At 50.1% G+C, this 17,205-nt stretch overlaps 7 protein-coding genes across 7 annotated transcripts; 3 read left to right on the top strand and 4 right to left on the bottom strand.

Annotated features, from left to right (window-relative positions):
* Positions 1-86: 86 nt before the first annotated feature.
* N7509_005000 (DNA-directed DNA polymerase zeta catalytic subunit REV3) lies at positions 87-5,239 on the bottom strand (the record flags this gene model as incomplete). Its single annotated transcript, XM_056629637.1, has 4 exons — positions 87-1,454; positions 1,534-2,544; positions 2,615-4,944; positions 5,005-5,239. 4 exons carry the CDS (start codon positions 5,237-5,239, stop codon positions 87-89), a joined length of 4,944 nt encoding a protein of 1,647 aa, XP_056488939.1.
* Positions 5,240-5,563: 324 nt separating this feature from the next.
* Positions 5,564-6,966, top strand: slu7 (mRNA splicing protein SLU7; the record flags this gene model as incomplete). Its single annotated transcript, XM_056629636.1, has 2 exons — positions 5,564-5,760; positions 5,832-6,966. The coding sequence occupies 2 exons, from the start codon at positions 5,564-5,566 to the stop codon at positions 6,964-6,966; spliced, it is 1,332 nt and encodes a 443-aa protein (XP_056488938.1).
* Positions 6,967-7,425: 459 nt separating this feature from the next.
* N7509_004998 (60S ribosomal protein eL37) lies at positions 7,426-8,150 on the top strand (the record flags this gene model as incomplete). The annotated part of the gene is made up of 4 exons (XM_056629635.1): positions 7,426-7,429; positions 7,504-7,566; positions 7,764-7,835; positions 7,969-8,150. 4 exons carry the CDS (start codon positions 7,426-7,428, stop codon positions 8,148-8,150), a joined length of 321 nt encoding a protein of 106 aa, XP_056488937.1.
* Positions 8,151-8,699: 549 nt separating this feature from the next.
* On the bottom strand, positions 8,700-9,963 carry N7509_004997 (uncharacterized protein; the record flags this gene model as incomplete). The annotated part of the gene is made up of 3 exons (XM_056629634.1): positions 8,700-9,017; positions 9,088-9,549; positions 9,703-9,963. 3 exons carry the CDS (start codon positions 9,961-9,963, stop codon positions 8,700-8,702), a joined length of 1,041 nt encoding a protein of 346 aa, XP_056488936.1.
* A 1,099-nt stretch (positions 9,964-11,062) lies between these two features.
* N7509_004996 (putative C6 transcription factor (Gal4)) lies at positions 11,063-13,470 on the top strand (the record flags this gene model as incomplete). The annotated part of the gene is made up of 6 exons (XM_056629633.1): positions 11,063-11,156; positions 11,218-11,296; positions 11,374-11,687; positions 11,746-12,425; positions 12,488-13,017; positions 13,077-13,470. The coding sequence occupies 6 exons, from the start codon at positions 11,063-11,065 to the stop codon at positions 13,468-13,470; spliced, it is 2,091 nt and encodes a 696-aa protein (XP_056488935.1).
* Positions 13,471-13,698: 228 nt separating this feature from the next.
* N7509_004995 (uncharacterized protein) lies at positions 13,699-14,542 on the bottom strand (the record flags this gene model as incomplete). The annotated part of the gene is made up of 4 exons (XM_056629632.1): positions 13,699-13,891; positions 13,987-14,182; positions 14,226-14,440; positions 14,502-14,542. The coding sequence occupies 4 exons, from the start codon at positions 14,540-14,542 to the stop codon at positions 13,699-13,701; spliced, it is 645 nt and encodes a 214-aa protein (XP_056488934.1).
* A 329-nt stretch (positions 14,543-14,871) lies between these two features.
* On the bottom strand, positions 14,872-16,615 carry N7509_004994 (putative siroheme synthase; the record flags this gene model as incomplete). Its single annotated transcript, XM_056629631.1, has 3 exons — positions 14,872-15,831; positions 15,884-16,230; positions 16,291-16,615. 3 exons carry the CDS (start codon positions 16,613-16,615, stop codon positions 14,872-14,874), a joined length of 1,632 nt encoding a protein of 543 aa, XP_056488933.1.
* Between the last annotated feature and the right edge of the window lie 590 nt (positions 16,616-17,205).

The following is a 17,205-nucleotide window of genomic DNA, read 5'->3' as shown; positions in this document are numbered from 1 at the left end:
AACGCCATAACGTGATACAACAAAAAGTTCCAAAAGACCAAGACCAATATAGCATGAGAGAATCTTCCAAAGTCATTCAAGGAAAACTAAATCACCAATCCAGCCCCTCGTCCCCCTTTTCTCTCTAATAACTCAGCAACAGGTCCCAAGATTCCTCTTGTATGACTCAAGCGAGCCACATCTCGAGTACGAGAGTAGAAAACCGGACAGTCAATGCTGTTGCACGCAATTGTATCACCGCAAGGAACGCCCATGCAAGACCGACAAACAGCCTCAAGATCAACGACCCGTTTCTCAGCACGCTGTAATCGCGAAACGACATCCAGAAGTGAGATATGCGGACGAGAAAGACAATCTGCGCAAAGCGGTACAGCGGCATCTAACAACTTTTCCCGACAGATAATGCACGACGAAGAGCGCATATACGATTCAAGGGTCTTTTTCATCGCACCGGATTGCATACCCGGTCGTGAGACAGTCGAGGCCGTATTATCCACGCGCCGAATACGCCGGACTTTAGGCATTTCGTCGTACCATTGCCGAACATTTGCCCCGACGAGGTTGAAGATGCGTTCTAGGGGTGGAATGAGGTTCTTGGTAATGTAGTAATCCGTATCAAGTTCAAGCTGTGCATCGTGTAAGAGCGTCTCAGGCGCAACACAGCGGTCAATGAGTCTAGACCCAGGTGCGCCGGTGACAACGACATATGGCACGCGCTCACCATACTGCGGCTCCAAGCGCGGATCCTCGAGCATGCGCTTCGTGCTAATCATTGCGCCGGCGGGCATTGTGCCACGTTCACTATACGTGCCCAATTTAACTTCGCGGGCGAAACAGAAATCCTGTATCGAGACACGGCCTTGCATGATTTTACTGCATTGGCGCTGGAAGTAGGACTTTACTTGGCTGAGGTCTGCAGTTCGGAAGAGGAGTTTCAAGGCCTTTTCTTCGATCTTTTGTTCGGCGGGAGTGCCGTCTCTGCGGACGGTTTCGATGCCCTTGGCGTCGAATTCAGGCTCGGTTTGGGTGCGATGCTCGTATTTGAACCCGACGTAGCGTTTCTTGGCTAGTAGTACGCACGGGTGGTACACCTTTTCGAATTTGAGCTTCACGGGTCGAGGGTTCATTTCGGTGACTGCCTGTGCAATTTCCTCGCCGATATCAAAGGCTTGGTCACGAGTTCGACCTTTGAGGTACACGAAAAGACTATCTGTGTCGCCGTAGACGACCTCGGCGCCCCATCGTTCGATTGAGTGAATGAAGGCGATGGCTTTCTCCAGTGTTTCCCGTCCTGACTGCACGATGCTGTCTGCAATCTCGGAGCAGGGCATTCGGCCGGAGTACGAGGCGGAGGTGTATCCGTATGTGACGTTCGCAATCAACTTGAGAGCCAGCTGCCGATTGTTGAGAAGACGTTGCAAAATTTTGTCGTCTTTATCAGTCTTCATACCAGTCTTCACCATCACGCGGGTTTCGAGGATTTCCGTAAGCATTTTAGCTAAGAGTGACTTTCGCACTTCCTGCTTTGCGTACATCATTCCGTTTTGGAGCAATGTTGATCTTGTCTTTCAAAAGCTCGAGAAGACGGGGTTGTCGCTTGTAATCCAAGAATCCCATCTTATCCCGACCACGCCAAGATGCTGCTCTCCCCAAGAATGTCGAGTAACAATAGTTGTAGGCAATCATGATGCTAGGGTAGAGTGACTGAAAATCGAGAACCAAGAGCGGGCTGGTGTAGAAGTCGCTCTGTGGCTCCATGACTAACGGCAGGCATTCAAGCGCATTCTGCTGTCCCACTTGCTGTTTGCTTGGAGATACAAGCAGAAAGTTCTCCGGCTTGGCAATTCGAAACATTAAGGACTCAACTTTGAACTGAGAGCCGCGAGAGAAGACCGAGTAAAAGTCAATGCCCAGTAGCCTAGCTTGTTCACTGAGTCGAGGAATAAGCTCATTGGCTTCGAGAATCTCCAAGTTCATTTGCACCCGGGAGGTGAAATAGTCCACAAGTTTGTAGACCTGGCGAGGCTGTCCGCTTTGGTACCATTGAGTAAGATCCCGATGAGAGTAGTGCGGAATCCGGCGGTGCAGTAGGTGAAACACAACGTTCTCCATGGTGTACTGCAACAGGTTCATCTCGCCTTTCATGGCACGCCATATATTAATCATGTGACGGCCGGTCATTTGGATAGAGGAAGCATGTTCAAAACCCCAGCGGTCCTCCTCTCTCCCGAACTTTCCGTTGGCTTGCGACTTGACCCTAGACAGCTCCTCGCAGAGGTCAAAATCGTACTTTTTGCGCGCGCGTTCGATCACATAACCCCAAGAACCGTTGTGTACTTCATAGCCTGTGATGATGTCAGGGTCAAGATGACGAACGATATCAACCAATCTGTTGATCATATCCAGCTCTGTTGGCTCGTGCTCAATTTCGACCCGTAACGTTTTAGAGATCTTAGCTACAGGGGGCTCCCCTTCGCCTTGATAGATCATACCAACATGGACGCCAGGAATGTGACTGTTAACCTCGATCTCATCATCCTCAGACTGTATACACCAAAATATGCAGGAAAGCTCATCCTCTTCGGGGTTGGGGGAGAGCTCCGCGGGTGCTTACATGAACTTCCAAGCTCATGGTGCTCATATACTGCGCCTGGTGCTCCACGCTTGTCTTTGCTTTCTGAGAATTTTTGAATTCCATAGGTTTTTGGGTGGGCCCTTCGATCTGCGACAAGGCATCCACCTTTGTCTCAATCTTCGAAGGGGCCGGCTTTTCGGGTGCGGAATTTTTCATGGTATTCGCTTGGGTGCTTTCGATCCATTCGATGACTTCAGAGCGGCTGGGGGGTACTGCTGCAAATTCCCAGACTCTAGCAGTGCAAGACTCTCGCATCTGCTGGTCAACTTTTTGTTGATTCTCACGGTCAAAGGGAACTGTGCATTGCTCTCCAAAAATCGCAGGTAAGTCTCCCAATGGATCAAACTCGGGGAGAAAATGTATTGTGTCGCTTTCAAGTCGAAATTCCCGGCCGGCATATTCTCGTGGTCTTTCAGGAACATCTACTTCCTCAGAATAGTATGCTTTCTGATAGACAACAGATGGTCTACCATAGTCATTCATAGTTTTGGGGACCTCGGTCGAGCTTGGGCCCGCAAACCTGAAAACGGCCAGAGTACTATCGGGCGAAAATTTAAATGATTTTCTGAGATTTTCTGTCAGTTCTGCAATATGCGGATCGAGTATGGCTGCCTCCACGATTGTCGAAGAGGATGGGAGAGCTGAAGAACCGCGAAGCGCGCTAGCTTGTCCCGATGCACTTGTAGCTGATCCCGAGGGGAAAGGGTTTGATATTTGCTGAGACAGTCCATGCTCCTTCTTTGAATGTTGTGAGTCGTCTTGACTAAAACGTAAGATGGTCAAGGGATCATTGGGATCCTTGACGACTGGAAAATTCAACCTGCTGTCTGGAATATGTTGCTTCGCCCGGATAGTCTTCTGTGATGACGACGACTTGGGGTCTGACCCGGGAGGCTCAATTTGTAGACATAAATTCTTGGGCAGAGGTTGTCTATCTCCTCCCTCTCCTGTTCCTCTAGAGATGCCTGAGTCGTGTGGGCCAGAGTCATGTTCCACAAAGAACCTCGGCTTTTTGAAGGATGGTTTATAGATACCAGAGCCGTCATCGAGAGAGTGCTTGAGGGATAGGCCTCCTCGGTTGTATTCCTTCAAATCGCCTGCAGATTCAACATCTGGCCTGGGTAACTCGCTGTCTTGTCTGTCATCCGATTCCATATCCAAAGGATCCATCTCACCAGACAGCCGGAAGGGTAGATTAGATGATAATTCATCAAAAACACCGTCATAGAAACTCTCATCAGCCATGTTGTTCACAACTGTAGTGTTTTCTGCACCGTGAGTGTCCTCTAGTGCTCCATCTGGATGATCGGGATCGAAAAGAAAGCTGTCGTCAGGCTGAGAGGATAATGCAAGGCTTTCATCAACAGAAACCTTTACTGCATCGTCGGGTACCTGCGGTTGGTTTTCTATTGTAAAACTGTCGATCTTGTCCGGATAAAAGTCTTCAACACTGCTCAATGAGGTCTTGACATTCTTCTCATATTGGTTTGGGTCCAAAAAGTCTTCAAGCGAGGTGTCCTTCTCCTCGGCGTCCTCCTTTTCTGCCAAAGCAATTTGCCGAGCCATCTCATGAAATTCATCTTCGTGAACCCAGCCAGCTCTGGTCTGGTCCCTTGAATTAGCAGACATCGAGATCAGCTCCTCCGGAGCGAACGGCGTATTTCCAGGGTCAACGATTCCCATTCTTTTCTTGCGCCGCCTTGTCTCATCTTCCCATAAAATAGCCACACTTGGGACTAAGCGCTCATTTATGATGGCCGGCCGGAGCATTTCCATGAAGTCGTGGTGAAGAGGGCGCTCCTTGACATGAGATCGATTCAAGATGTCTTGGACACAAATATCTACCTCCAGCGCACAGTGGCTTTGCTTCTGGAGGGCTGGCCCATCGAGTATACTTTCTGGGTCGATCGTTCGATCATGCCATCGGTGGGTCAAGTTATTCATTTCCAGATACTCTGGCACCGGTGACCGAAATCTGACCATTCTGCAGTCCATGTAACTGCAGCCGGACAAATTATAATCGCACATCCATTGAGGAACGTACCCCAGGTGACTCTCGTAGGGTTGTAGTGGCCGCTTCATGACAGCTCCCTGGTGCAGAAGATCGGCAAGGCGGCCTTTGTAAGTTGGGTTGAGGAGGTAAATTTTAAGAAAGAATCGGTATCCGACATGGTAGCCATAGAAGGGGGTTCCTTTAACCAAGGTGATGTGTGCCACGAAAGCAGTCTTCCTGTCGTAGGCATTTCGGCGAAAACTGACAGCCAAGGCATGATCTATGGAGAGATGCAGTGTCCTGATAGCCGCGCTTACTATAATTTCAAATTAGCTGGCTACCCCAGGTGTTCTCTAACGGGCGTCCATGTACATACCCGCATCGGGCGCCAAGGACCCATTGTATTCGATGTAGAGATATGGAAATGCTCCATGAACATGTACACAGACCCGTTGACCTGTTTCGGTGGCTCCAAAGACTCTGATGACAGGCACCCTAGGCCTGTAATCTTTCTCAAAGACGCCATCCCGAATAGGCAGTGGAGGATCCAGCTCCGACGCGATCGCCTGATAATGGTCGATGCAGTTGAGGCGCACGCGAAAGGGCTCCATCAGGCTGGGTAGGCTCAACCATGAGCCTAGGTGTCATCGCGCTGAGTTTCCGCTGGAGCATTTCATTGAGGAAAGGTCAAAATTCCGCCAGGTTAATCAAGTCAACGCGCGCCGGTTGCTAGTGGATCAAGGCATGCGGCGCGTGCATTGCATCGGTGGAACGCCAAATCACGTGAGATTCGATCGATCTTGGCGGCCCAGCCACTTTTTCGACCTCGCCTCATCTTCCCCGGAATCCAGACTCATCCTTGGGATTTCTCGCGACATAACAATTCTCCATCGAAACTATACACCTGCTACCTCTGGGTAGCAACTCAACCCATCATGTCCCGCAAACCCGCCGACGTGGCGTCAAAGCAACCCAACGAATACATCCCGTCCTTTATCTCGAAGAAGCCGTTCTACGTTGAAGATGACGACGAGGGCAACGATTATCTGGAGCATCAGCGTTTGCATAAAACAACCCAAGACCAGTCAAAATGGTATGATCGGGGAAAGCGCTCTGGTCCGGCTGCGACCAAGTACCGAAAAGGCGCATGCGAAAACTGCGGCGCTATGACACACAAAACCAAGGAATGCCTTAGTCGCCCAGGAAACAAGGTGCCAAGTGGACTGGCAAGAACATTGAAGCGGACGAGGTTCTTCAGAAGGTCGACATGGGGTGGGATGCCAAACGAGACCGATGGAACGGCTACGACGCCAGTGAATACCGCCAAGTCGTCGACGAATACGAAGAATTGGAGTCTATTAAACGGGCCGCCAAGGAGGGTGCCGATCTTCAAAAGCTCATGGATGCTGAAGATGGCGAGGGTGCTCTGGAGGAGGATATTCGCTATGCTGAAGAATCCGATATGGGTCGTCAACAAAGTACAGCCACGCGAAACCTCCGCATTCGTGAAGATACCGCCAAATATCTCCTCAATCTCGATCTCGATTCTGCAAAGTACGACCCGAAGACACGACGAATGGTAGACATGGGCGCACAGGAAGATCAGGCTTCCGCACTGGTTGCGGAAGAGAACTTTGTTCGTGCCTCCGGAGACGCTGCCGAATTTGAAAAGGCCCAGCAGTACGCCTGGGAATCACAAGAGAAAGGAATGGCTCAGATCCACTTGCAAGCCAACCCCACCTCGGGTGAAGTGTTACGGAAGAAGGAAAAGGAAGATACTGAGAGCAAACGTGAGACTCAGCGCAAGGCCCTCTTGGAGAAGTACGGAGGCAGCGAATACCTGCAGGCGAATGCTCTTCGCGATACAGCGGTGATCGAGAACGAACGATTCGTGGAATATGATGAGAGCGGCGCAATCAAGGGTGCCCCCAAGAACGCCACCAAGTCCAAATACGCCGAGGACATCAAGGTCAACAATCATACATCGGTATGGGGTAGCTGGTGGCATGCCTTCCAGTGGGGTTACTCATGCTGTTTCTCTACTGTCAAGAACAGTTATTGCACAGGTGAAGATGGCAAGAAGGCTTTTGAAGATGAAGGCAACATGTTAATGATCGAGGAGGGCGGGGACAACGACGATGAGCGTACTCAAGATACCCAAGACCTTCAGTCTGAACCTGCGACTAGCTGGGCGAAACAAGAAGACTCCAGCGCGAATGGAAAGAAGCGTACACTGGAGGAATTGCGAACTGGGATCACTGAAGAGGAAATGGAGTCATATAAGCGGAGCCGATTGGCTGCCGACGACCCCATGGCCAACTTTATTGGAAAGGACTAGGTCAAATTGGAGGATCTTCATACTTTGTCATTCTGGGCGTTTCTCTGTACCAAAATACCCCTTTATATTCTGCATGACACAATGGAAACCCATTTGCATTCAATCCTAGAAACAGTAACCTCGAGATTTTTGTCACCTTTGACATTTCCATAGTTCGAGTTGGCCGTGAGTGGGGCATCTATGTCACGTGTACTCCCGTGCACGGTCCAGGCTGTCATCATGTGATGTTGAATCACGGGACTCAGGGCTTGTGCCCTGGATCCCGTGACGTGCCCACACCACTCGCTTAGCCTGGACACCACCACCGGAACTTTCGAGATACGCCTAAGCGACGACGACCACGACAACAGCCCTTCAGCGGAATCGCCAGGTACGTTCGCATGCCGAACCTCCATACGTTCAATCTCGATCCCCTTACTGACATTTTCCTTTTTTGCTCCCGCAGTTCCCTAATTCAAAATGAGTACGTCCGATGCCGAAACCTCGCACCGCGAATCTACGCTACATCGAAACGATCCAGACTGACAACCACCACAGCTAAGGGTACCTCGAGCTTCGGAAAGCGCCACAACAAGACGCACACTCTGTGCCGTCGTTGTGGTTAGTATTACACCTCCCCATCGAATGTCATGTTTCCATCCCGGCTCCGAAAGTTTTCGCAAACCGATATTTCTCGTTCTCTTGATTCGATTGATGACAGTTGTGGGCGACACCGACGGACGCTATGGGATGGGAACATCGACACATCTCACATCCAGGACGAATTGCTGACCGGTTGTCTTTTTCGCGAATTATAGGCAAGCGGTCCTACCACATCCAGAAGTCGACCTGCGCCAACTGCGGTTACCCTGCCGCCAAGACCCGCAAGTGTACGCATCTACCCCCCCATCCTTGGAAGCATCACGATGTGATTTGGAATATGGAGTCCGCTGGACATGCACCATACGGAAATGGCAATTTAGGGAAACAATTCGACTGACCAGGTTTTTTTCTTTGCAACAGTCAACTGGGGTGAGAAGGCCAAGCGCCGCAAGACCACCGGCTCCGGCCGCTGCCGCTCCCTGCGCTCCGTCCACCAGCGCTTCAAGAACGGCTTCCAGACCGGCACCCCCAAGGGCGCCCGTGGCCCTACCCGCCGCATAAATTACCCGTTTTCCCAATTCGGCGTCGCGTTTTTGTTCTAGGAGAGGCTGGAAAGGAATGAGGGTGGGCATCAACTGGCATGACATGGCCTAGCATTGCGAGATAGAATATACTCCAAATGCAACTGGCAATTCCGGAATATTAACGCTTTCCCCGTGGAGTTAGTTGGTGTGATGCGAGTCGTCGAGTCTCGCCCTTTCTTTTCTATTCTCCTACTTGGCCGCTGGCATTGAACCGCGAGTCAAGAGGGGAAATGATCGTGAAGGCGGGAAAAGTTTCATTTTTGTTTCTCTTTTCTTGAGGGAAAGAGAGATGGCATAAAAAAATCAAAGGGAAAGCGTGCATGAATTTCCTTTTTTCTTCCTCGTTTATGGCTGGCGAATATCCCCATGTCGTGACAGATACAAATGTGAAGATCTCTCTTCCTAACACCTTAAACGTGTTTTTTCTCCCGGTTCCAATCTTCCGTCGGTCTCATTTCCATGTCCAGATTGGGGATACGTAATGCTGCAGTTGATTTGACTTTCGTGGAATTGTTTCTACCACTAGAGCTTCCGCGGAGAGTAAACTAACCCACCAGCGCCATTCATTCAAGACTCCCCACGCCCAAACACTCGGACCCCGCCATCTCGCTGGATATAGAACAGCAGTTCCTTTTCATCCAGATTCTCTTCTGCCCCAGTACTCCAGCCTCCACCGCGGCTGATCCGCAACACCCCACTCACGTCCCTTGCGGCTCCCGTCTCCAGAGTGCGGAGCTGCATGACCGACTGAGCCCGATGCGCCAACCCAATCGCAAATGCGGCATGTTCCGACTCGACTGGAGTAGCCATCTGATTGCTTGTAGCCGGTGCATTGTGTAGAAGTGGCGAATCCGCAGCCAATGTCAGTACTGTAGCATGCACGGCCTAGTAAAGGCGTTAGCGTTGTTCTGGGAGAGGTTGTTCTTATCGACCTCTCGGTGTCGCGATGACATACCTGTTGTAAACCTGTCACCCAATCCATCATCTCCGTAGCGCCTATCGCGTAGCTCGGACCTGTAGAGGCAAGTAGGAAATCGGGCTGGTCAATAATCAAAAGAATCTCGTCATCCTCGGCTGTCTTGAGCTTTGCAATGACCGTTGAGATATCCCGCTCCAGTTTGTCCAAGGCAGTCAGACCTTGTCCGGCAAAGTTCAACTTCTTGGCAATTCCAGGCTCCGAAAGGCTAGGTCCACTGGCACTTCCCTGCCCTGTTGGGGGACTCGCTGGTGCTGGCGTTCTCCCCGGCACTGCGCCGGGCTGAGATCGAAGTGGGAGTGTGGTGCGTGCCGGTGCTGGACTCCCGGCGGATAGAGTAGGTAGAGTATTACCCGTGGGCTTTGGGGTGGTAAACAGCTCTGAGAGGCCATCCACATATGCGAATTGTTGCTTGCCTGCCAAGCGTGTAAGGTCAAGGCCCTATAATTGTGTCAATGGGAGGCAAAGATAAAAGGCCCAGTTCGGTTGAATAGGGTAAATAGATATTCAGTACTCTCCATTCGCCCGACTTCTACTAATAGTAGCAGCCGCGAAGATTCAAGATACAGGAACCTTGGAAGGAACTCAACTCACCAGTCGCTTGGCCTCTGCCTTCCAGAATTCCCAACCCCGCAGGAAGCTCACAAAAACAACTTTTTTCTTCTTGCCATCCGGGGAATCCTCGAGACCGATTGAGGCATTGTTTGACGAGTTGCTCAGGGCTGCATGTAGAAATCTAAGGACCAGCCAATTAGATGTTGCGCCGAGAATTGAGGAGACCAGCGTCAATGAGGACTCTGGCTGGGTTGATAGATAGGGCGCAAGGAGGGGTGGAAGTGGGGGTTGAGAAGGCATGATGAAGTCTTCTTTGCTGTCTGTTGATTATTGCTAGAACTGTTGGAGCAGTTCTATGTTTTTGAAGGGGAATGAATCTTGTTTGGAGACGTTTTATCCCATGCTTTTTGGGGTGTGAAGTTGGTGATGCACAAAAGGGAAAAAAATGTAGGGCGGATATGATTGGCTGTCCCGCCGTTTTTGCCAAGAGATGAGCGCTTGAAACGCGATCGGCTTCACTTTTCGATATTAGCCAACTTTGGTAAATATTGATGATAAATATGTTATTATAAATCAAGACATGCTCTTACTGTGCTCAAGCTAGGAGATAATATCTCTAATTTGAAGTAGGGGTCGATTCAAGTTGCCCGCCTCCAGGGCTGAGATGTTCGTGGTGCTCAACGAATATATACTTCAGGGTTCCCGCATATATGTAGTATGGCGAGAGTATGACCTGTCAAATCATACTACTAGTTCGATTCTTATCTCGCTGTATCGTACCTGTACAGCGGGAAACTTGAAACAATAAAATTGCAACTTTTTTATAGACTTAATTCATCCCAAATAATCCCATACGTTGCCAAGGGTATACATCTACCTCCCCCTCATCTTATCCCACCTGAATCCGAAACCGGACGTCTGCCTCAGGCTGCAATATGTTTTTTTTTTTCGCGCATATCACCTGACCACTTCCCCACCATCGAGGGGAGCGTTGGATGCGGCTTTCTGCTCATCATGTCGTGAGCCGATTTGATCAGAGTGGATCTATGCTTGTTCTAGCGCCGATCGTGAGTTATCCTTTATGTTCAATAATCCTGACTGCCCTTCACCCCCTCATGTATACCGTGACTACCCCACTCCCGCGCCGGCGTGGCTATAGTTACATCCCACCCACGTTGCTTGGGTCGCCACACGGTCTCAGCCGCCAGGGCAAGCATCGGAACAACTGTGTATTTTACTAACGATTTGAAAGATGACTTCTGTTTTATGCCATGATCAAAGCGCATTGGACACATATTATAAGGAATCCGCCCTTCCTCGATAAATATGATGGCTAGCACCCGTGATTCTCATTCTTTCGCTGTACGTGTCGTCTTACCTCCAGCCGCCATGTTAGGATATGGATCTATCAGAGACCCAACGCTCCGAGAAGGATCATGAAATTGACTGGAACTTGAACATAGTGCGACGAGTGCCGTCTGCGAAAGTCAAGAGTAAGTACTATCATGAACTAGCCCGACACTTCCTAGACATCTAGCTCATTCATTACTCTAGTGCTCGAAAGAAAAGCCGGTTTGCCTCCAATGCCGGCAGTTAAACAAGGAGTGCAAATACAGCCCGAAGGTTTCCAGGAGTCCCCTAACACGGCAGTATGAATTTCACCCCGTCCTGTACTACTTTCGGAAGTTAGACCAACCTAACATCATATAGACACTTGACTCTCGTTGAAGATCGCTTGCATTCATTTGAAACAGCATTGAGTAGGCTGTTTCCAGGAGGTGACCTGGATGCTACCCTTCGATCTCTTCTACAAAACCCAGAGGGGCCTAGAGCCCCTTCATCCAAATCCTCTTCTCGGCACTCGACACCGGCTAAACCGGATGCCGATAGATCAGAGCCCGCTCCAGAAGCTCTGCCACAGCAGGCGGATGGGTTTGACTGGGCCGAAAAAGAACTCACACTTGGTGACCTGACAGATGGAATGGCCGCGTTGTCCATCAAGCCCGAAGGAGCTGGCTATTTTGGTTTGTACTCCTGCCTCTAACCGTTATTGATTAAACATGTCTGACACTTCAACCCCAGGCGCTTCATCGAGTGTGGTTCCACTTCGGGCACTTTTTGACCATGGCTTCGATTTGAACATCCCAGTTCGCTCAGCGAGGTCTGGTGGCATACCGCTCAAGGCACAACTCTTGGAAAGCGCCCCATCTGGTCTCATCGAACAGGCCTTCATCGACGCATATTTTCTCAATTACCATACCAGCTACCCGTTCGTTCACGAACCAACCTTCCGCGCGCAGTTCAATGACCCTTCCCTGCGGCCCCATGGTACCGCATGGCAGATCCTACTCAATACTATCCTAGCACTTGGAGCATGGAGTATTGGCGATGATAGCTCTGATCTTGATATTACCTTTTATCAAGAAGCCCGGAGCTGCCTACAGCAGTCCTCCGTGTTTGAGACTGGAAACTTGACTCTGGTCCAATCATTGTTGTTACTTAGCAACTATGTACAGAAGCGCAACAAGCCTAACACGGGCTGGAACTATCTGGGATTAGCCGTTCGAATGGCCATGAGTCTGGGACTCCACAAGGAGTTCCCTGGATGGAAGATCAGTCTTTTGCAGCGGGAAATTCGCCGCAGGCTGTGGTGGGGTGTCTTCATCTTCGACAGCGGCGCCGCAAAAACCTTCGGCAGGCCTATTCTTCTTCCTGAAGAATGTGTGATGGATGCTAAACAGGTCCTAAACATCCACGATGACGTAAGTAAAGGACCTTGTGACTGGGCTACTACCCAAAGAATTATGCTAAGTCTCCATGCCAGGCCCTGACACCCGCAACTACTTCATTGCCACTTGAATCACCTGGCCCAACTCTTTACTCTGGCTTGATCGCCCAATCTCGATTCCACCTTCTCACCAACAGCGTTTACCAACGTCTGATTTCCAGTCCCAGCATCACACCGGAGGAAACTCTCAATCTCCAAAAGCCGATGGATGAATGGTACAATGGCCTGCCCTCTTACATGCACTACCCACTACAACCTCTATCTACACACCCGTCACAGCCAGACGCGGACAATCTTGCTCTTGTCCGCAACCGCCTTCTCTGGCGAAACTGGAACCTGATCATTTTGATCTACCGCCCCATTTTGTTACGTTGGGCAGCTCGACGATGGGCACCCCACGGTGGCAGCTCTGATGGATCATCTGTCAGCTCCGAAACGGGAGCCGAAGATCCGACCGAAACAGAGTGTCGGGTACGTTGCCTGCAGAACGCCCGGCTAACGATTTCTTCCATCTCTGAATACATGGACAATTATGTTTGCACGAGAATTGGGGCGTGGTACATGCTGTGAGTCTGCCCATTCGAGAATCGAAGTATGGTTTTAGCCTTGACTAATATTGTACAAGATACTTCCTATTTCAAGCCGGATTGATTCCGATCGTTTTCCTTATGACGGATCCTTCCAGCCCGGAAGCACAGAGCTGGATCCAGGACATCGAAACAACGAAAGCTCTTCTTACCCACCCATCTTTCTGCAACAACCGTTTTGCCGCCCGATGCTCCGAAGTCATTAACAGACTTTTGGGCCCATCGATAGGCTCCATGTCTGGCATGCAGCCAAACTCCCAACCACAGAATCCACAGCAATACGGCCAACAACAAGCACAAGGTTTCATGCCATTCCCAGAACATTTATTTAGTGATCCTAGCTTTGGTAGCATGTTTCCTGTTGAACAACAAATGCCCAGTCCAGCGGGCATGGATTTCTCGGAATGGGTGAACTATCCACAACAAGAGTGATTTGTTATTTTATTCTTATGCACAGGTCTTTGAGTGAGAATTGTCCGGGCGAGTGTTTTGGAAGAGAGCCCGGACAGAACAGAGTCCATATTCGACGGGATGCATAGCCGTTTGCATGTTTTAACCCTATATATCATACCCAATGCAAATTTGTACCGAAATTTTGTAGCTACAGTTCTTCTTCCCACGTGTAGACAAATAATCAACGAAACTTTTTGGAACCCCAGCTTAAACACCGAAGCAGCGGAACAGCCCTCCAAACCAACCGCGGCGTCTCCGAGTGTGCTTCCCAGGAGCCGATTTCTCATCCATATACTCATTCAAGTCTTCACCATCAGGATCATCCAAGTAGCGCTCCGTCCGCACAGCAGCGATAGAAATTATACCAAGCTCAAAAGGACCCTCTTGATCGCCAAAAAAACTAGTACCAGAGAAAACGTCAGCCATAGTTGCTCCCAGCCCAGCCCTCCGACAAAACGCCGGGGGCACATAGTGAAGTTCCAACAGACAACATACCTTCTCACCATAATCCCAAACCTCTTCACATTCTTCAAATTCAACGGCTCAGCATCAACCTTATCCTTACCACGATAAGTCGGTCTGAAATCCTCCCACTTGACGAAAATCGTCTTCTGACGCTCAACCCGGAAATCAAATTCCCAGCTCACGCTACTCTGCTCTCGACCATCAGATCTCTTGGGCAGAATCTCGTCTTTCAGAGTCAGGGTGTATAATTTATCATCGGCACGGTCAACGATAATCTCTAAGCCATCGTGATGCGATAGATCCCATGTTCGGTCGTCGCCTCTTGTGCGTTGTGAAGCGAATCCTGCTCCGCCTAGGGTCGTTATGTCTCAGGTCTCCGTGGAAATGAGCGACCAGCGAGGAGGGTGAGCAGGTTAGGGTTGAGTGGGAAGATCCGCCACGGACGCGGTCGTCGGATGAGGTCCAGTCAGCTGAATTCCAGGCTCTGGGGGAAGGCAATCTGGTTAGTTACATATGATACAAGAATAGAGGGAGGTAATGCCTACCGGATGCCACCGAATAAAGGGAGGTGTGATGTTGGGGCCATGATGACTTTAGGTTGTTTCTGCTTGGATGAGAGCATTGACAACGGACTGCGGGTGATTGACCGATTAGCATCGTCAGAGCGGGGAGGGCGGTGGGGGATGGCGTCATAGGGTGGCTGTAGGTAGTATAGTTACACATAGTACTAGTAGTTAGTAGTAATTAATGTACTCCCTGCACATAATTTAGCGATAAATTACTCTGCGGTCTGGAATATTCGAATCGATAATGCTTGTCTTTGCTCAAGGGTATCTATCTATATACAATCTCATAACTCCGTGTCGCATCATGCCATCCCATGCAATCCCATGCAATCCCATGCAAAATACACAATCATTTCTCCAAAGCAGCCTCCACCTCTCCATGAAGCTCTTCAAGTCCATGGAATCCCTCTTCAATAACCCACTTCTGTCCATCCTGAGGGCTATGTAGAACGTGGCAGCTTGCCCCAACAACCAACAAACCAGGTGGTCGGGAACCCGCCTCCTCAAAGGCCAGACAAATATTCTCCAACGTCGAGCGGATAACCCTCTGATCAGGGCAAGATGCGCGCTCAACAATAGCGCATGGAGTATTCTTCGGCCAAAGTGCTCGAGATCGCTCGGTATCTTCAGCAGGGAATCCGGTGAGCGACTCGATAAGAGCAGACAGCCTGTGAAGAGCCATCAGGAAGACAACTGTTTGCGTGGGAACATAAGCTGGTGGGTTCGGCGCAGCGCCTTTCCTGCCAGTCCCCGTGCAGACCAAAACCTGGTCAGAGACACCCCGGTGCGTGGCCGGGATATCGGCGAAAAGCGAAGCGCTCATGGCGCTGGTGATACCAGGCAGTACCACGGGAATGAATCCTTCATTTCGGAAGAATTCAAACTCCTCCGCTCCACGTCCATAGAGGTACGGATCTCCCTGTTTCAAGCGAAGCACTTGCTGGCCCTTTTTCAAAGAGGCAAGACCCATCTGCAAGAACTCCTCCTGGGCCTGATCGGCGTTACCGGGGAACTTGCGGGCGATATGGACCTCGGTGCGACGAGGAATCAAGTCCAAAACCGGAGCCGGGACCAGTTTATCAGCCAGGATGATATCCGCATTTTGAATGGCGTTATATGTAGCGCGAGTCAGTAGGTCAGGGTGACCAGGACCGGATCCAGCGAGCACGATCTTTCCCTTCTTCGTAATTGTGCTAACACCGTTGACACCACTGACATCGGAAGTATCGTTCCTCCCACTAGTGTACGCTTTCAGAATAGCATCGATATCGGAATCGGTGATGGAGACAAGCTTGCGTAGTGGCCAGTACTCGCATATCTGAGAAAGCCAGCGCATACGTCTCAGTCTTAGCAGCGGCAACATCACCCTCCGTGACCAGTGAATTGAAGTGATGATTTTGACCAGCTGCATCGTCATCATCTCCCTCAAAAGCCGATTCACCCAGTCCCGCTGCGTTGTCTTCTTCCCATAATTGCCGACGCACGGAACCTAGTCGATCAATGGCAGATCCAAGGTTTGCAGGGAGGAAAGCAGCAATTTCACGTCGAAGTCTTGATGCGAGTTTGCATCCACGTCCCGATGTTGTAATTCCAATATGTAGCGGCCCGTCGGAGTAGGTTGAGAGAAGGCTGAATGAGCAGAGCTCGGGAGCATCGGACACATTGACGGGGATTCGAAGACGGCGACATAATGTTGAGATATGTGGGCCTGGTAAAATGGGATTAGCCTTATCCTGCGTATAGAGTGCAAGTGTAGATGGGGACTTACTCGAGGTATGCTTGCCACCCAAGGTAACGAAGACCATGTCGACCACGCGGTCCACTTCCTCTCTTCCCAGACTAGTCAAGTCACTGTCTTGAAACTCGCGACGTAGCCATTGTACAGATCCCTTGGAAATGTATTCTGACAGAGTAAAGTGCAAGTCTGCAGTCTCCGGCGCAATGAGAATCGGGGTGGCGCCGGCGTTAAGGCTCTTCGTACATCTCGCCGCCGCCAGAGGATTGGCGCCAATGATAAGATGGATTTGTGATTCGGTATTCCATGCTGTCATGAGTGGTACAGGCTGACCAGAGCCATTCGAGGCATCCTTCATCATGTCGTATTGCCGCAAATTGCGGACTACCCCTCCAAGAAATATGCTTTCAATATGATGCCAAATGTAGGCGGAAATACCCAGAGGATATGAATGTAAGAATGCCAGATGACACAAGAGAATATAAAGGAACTTCCAATGGAAACGATTGACTCAATGCGCCGTGCAACGATGATTCCGCGGAGAAAGAAGAATGACTCCGGACTGAGTAAAAGGCCCCTCGCGATTGGAGATAACGGGGCTGATAAGAAGCTGGGGTCAATTCTAATTGGAAAGATCAAGTGACACACGCCAACAGAATTGCCGCGACCTGCGCAAGGTCGTATATAGGTGTCCGAGGGTACAGAGAATATGCAGATGCAAATATTCAACGAAGATCGCACTCGACCGAGTGGATTTGTGTTGCGGCGGAAATTTTTCTATACAACTGCATATCCTAAAGTGGACTAGGGCGAAATTGCGTGATTGTGACTTTCTACAGGATTATGTCAGCATTGGAGATTGGCCAGTTGGTGAGCAGTGGATCTTAAATCTATGTATGCATGTATCCAAATGTTGGTCATACTCCATAAGTGTATACCTAGATGGTG

Source organism: Penicillium cosmopolitanum, assembly GCF_028827165.1.
Source record: "Penicillium cosmopolitanum strain IBT 29677 chromosome Unknown utg000006l:49.0-5199605.0:1.0-5204138.0, whole genome shotgun sequence".
Lineage (NCBI taxonomy): Eukaryota > Fungi > Ascomycota > Eurotiomycetes > Eurotiales > Aspergillaceae > Penicillium > Penicillium cosmopolitanum.
The sequence above is the reverse complement of the archived record's forward strand: the minus strand, read 5'-3'. Positions and strand labels throughout refer to the sequence as shown.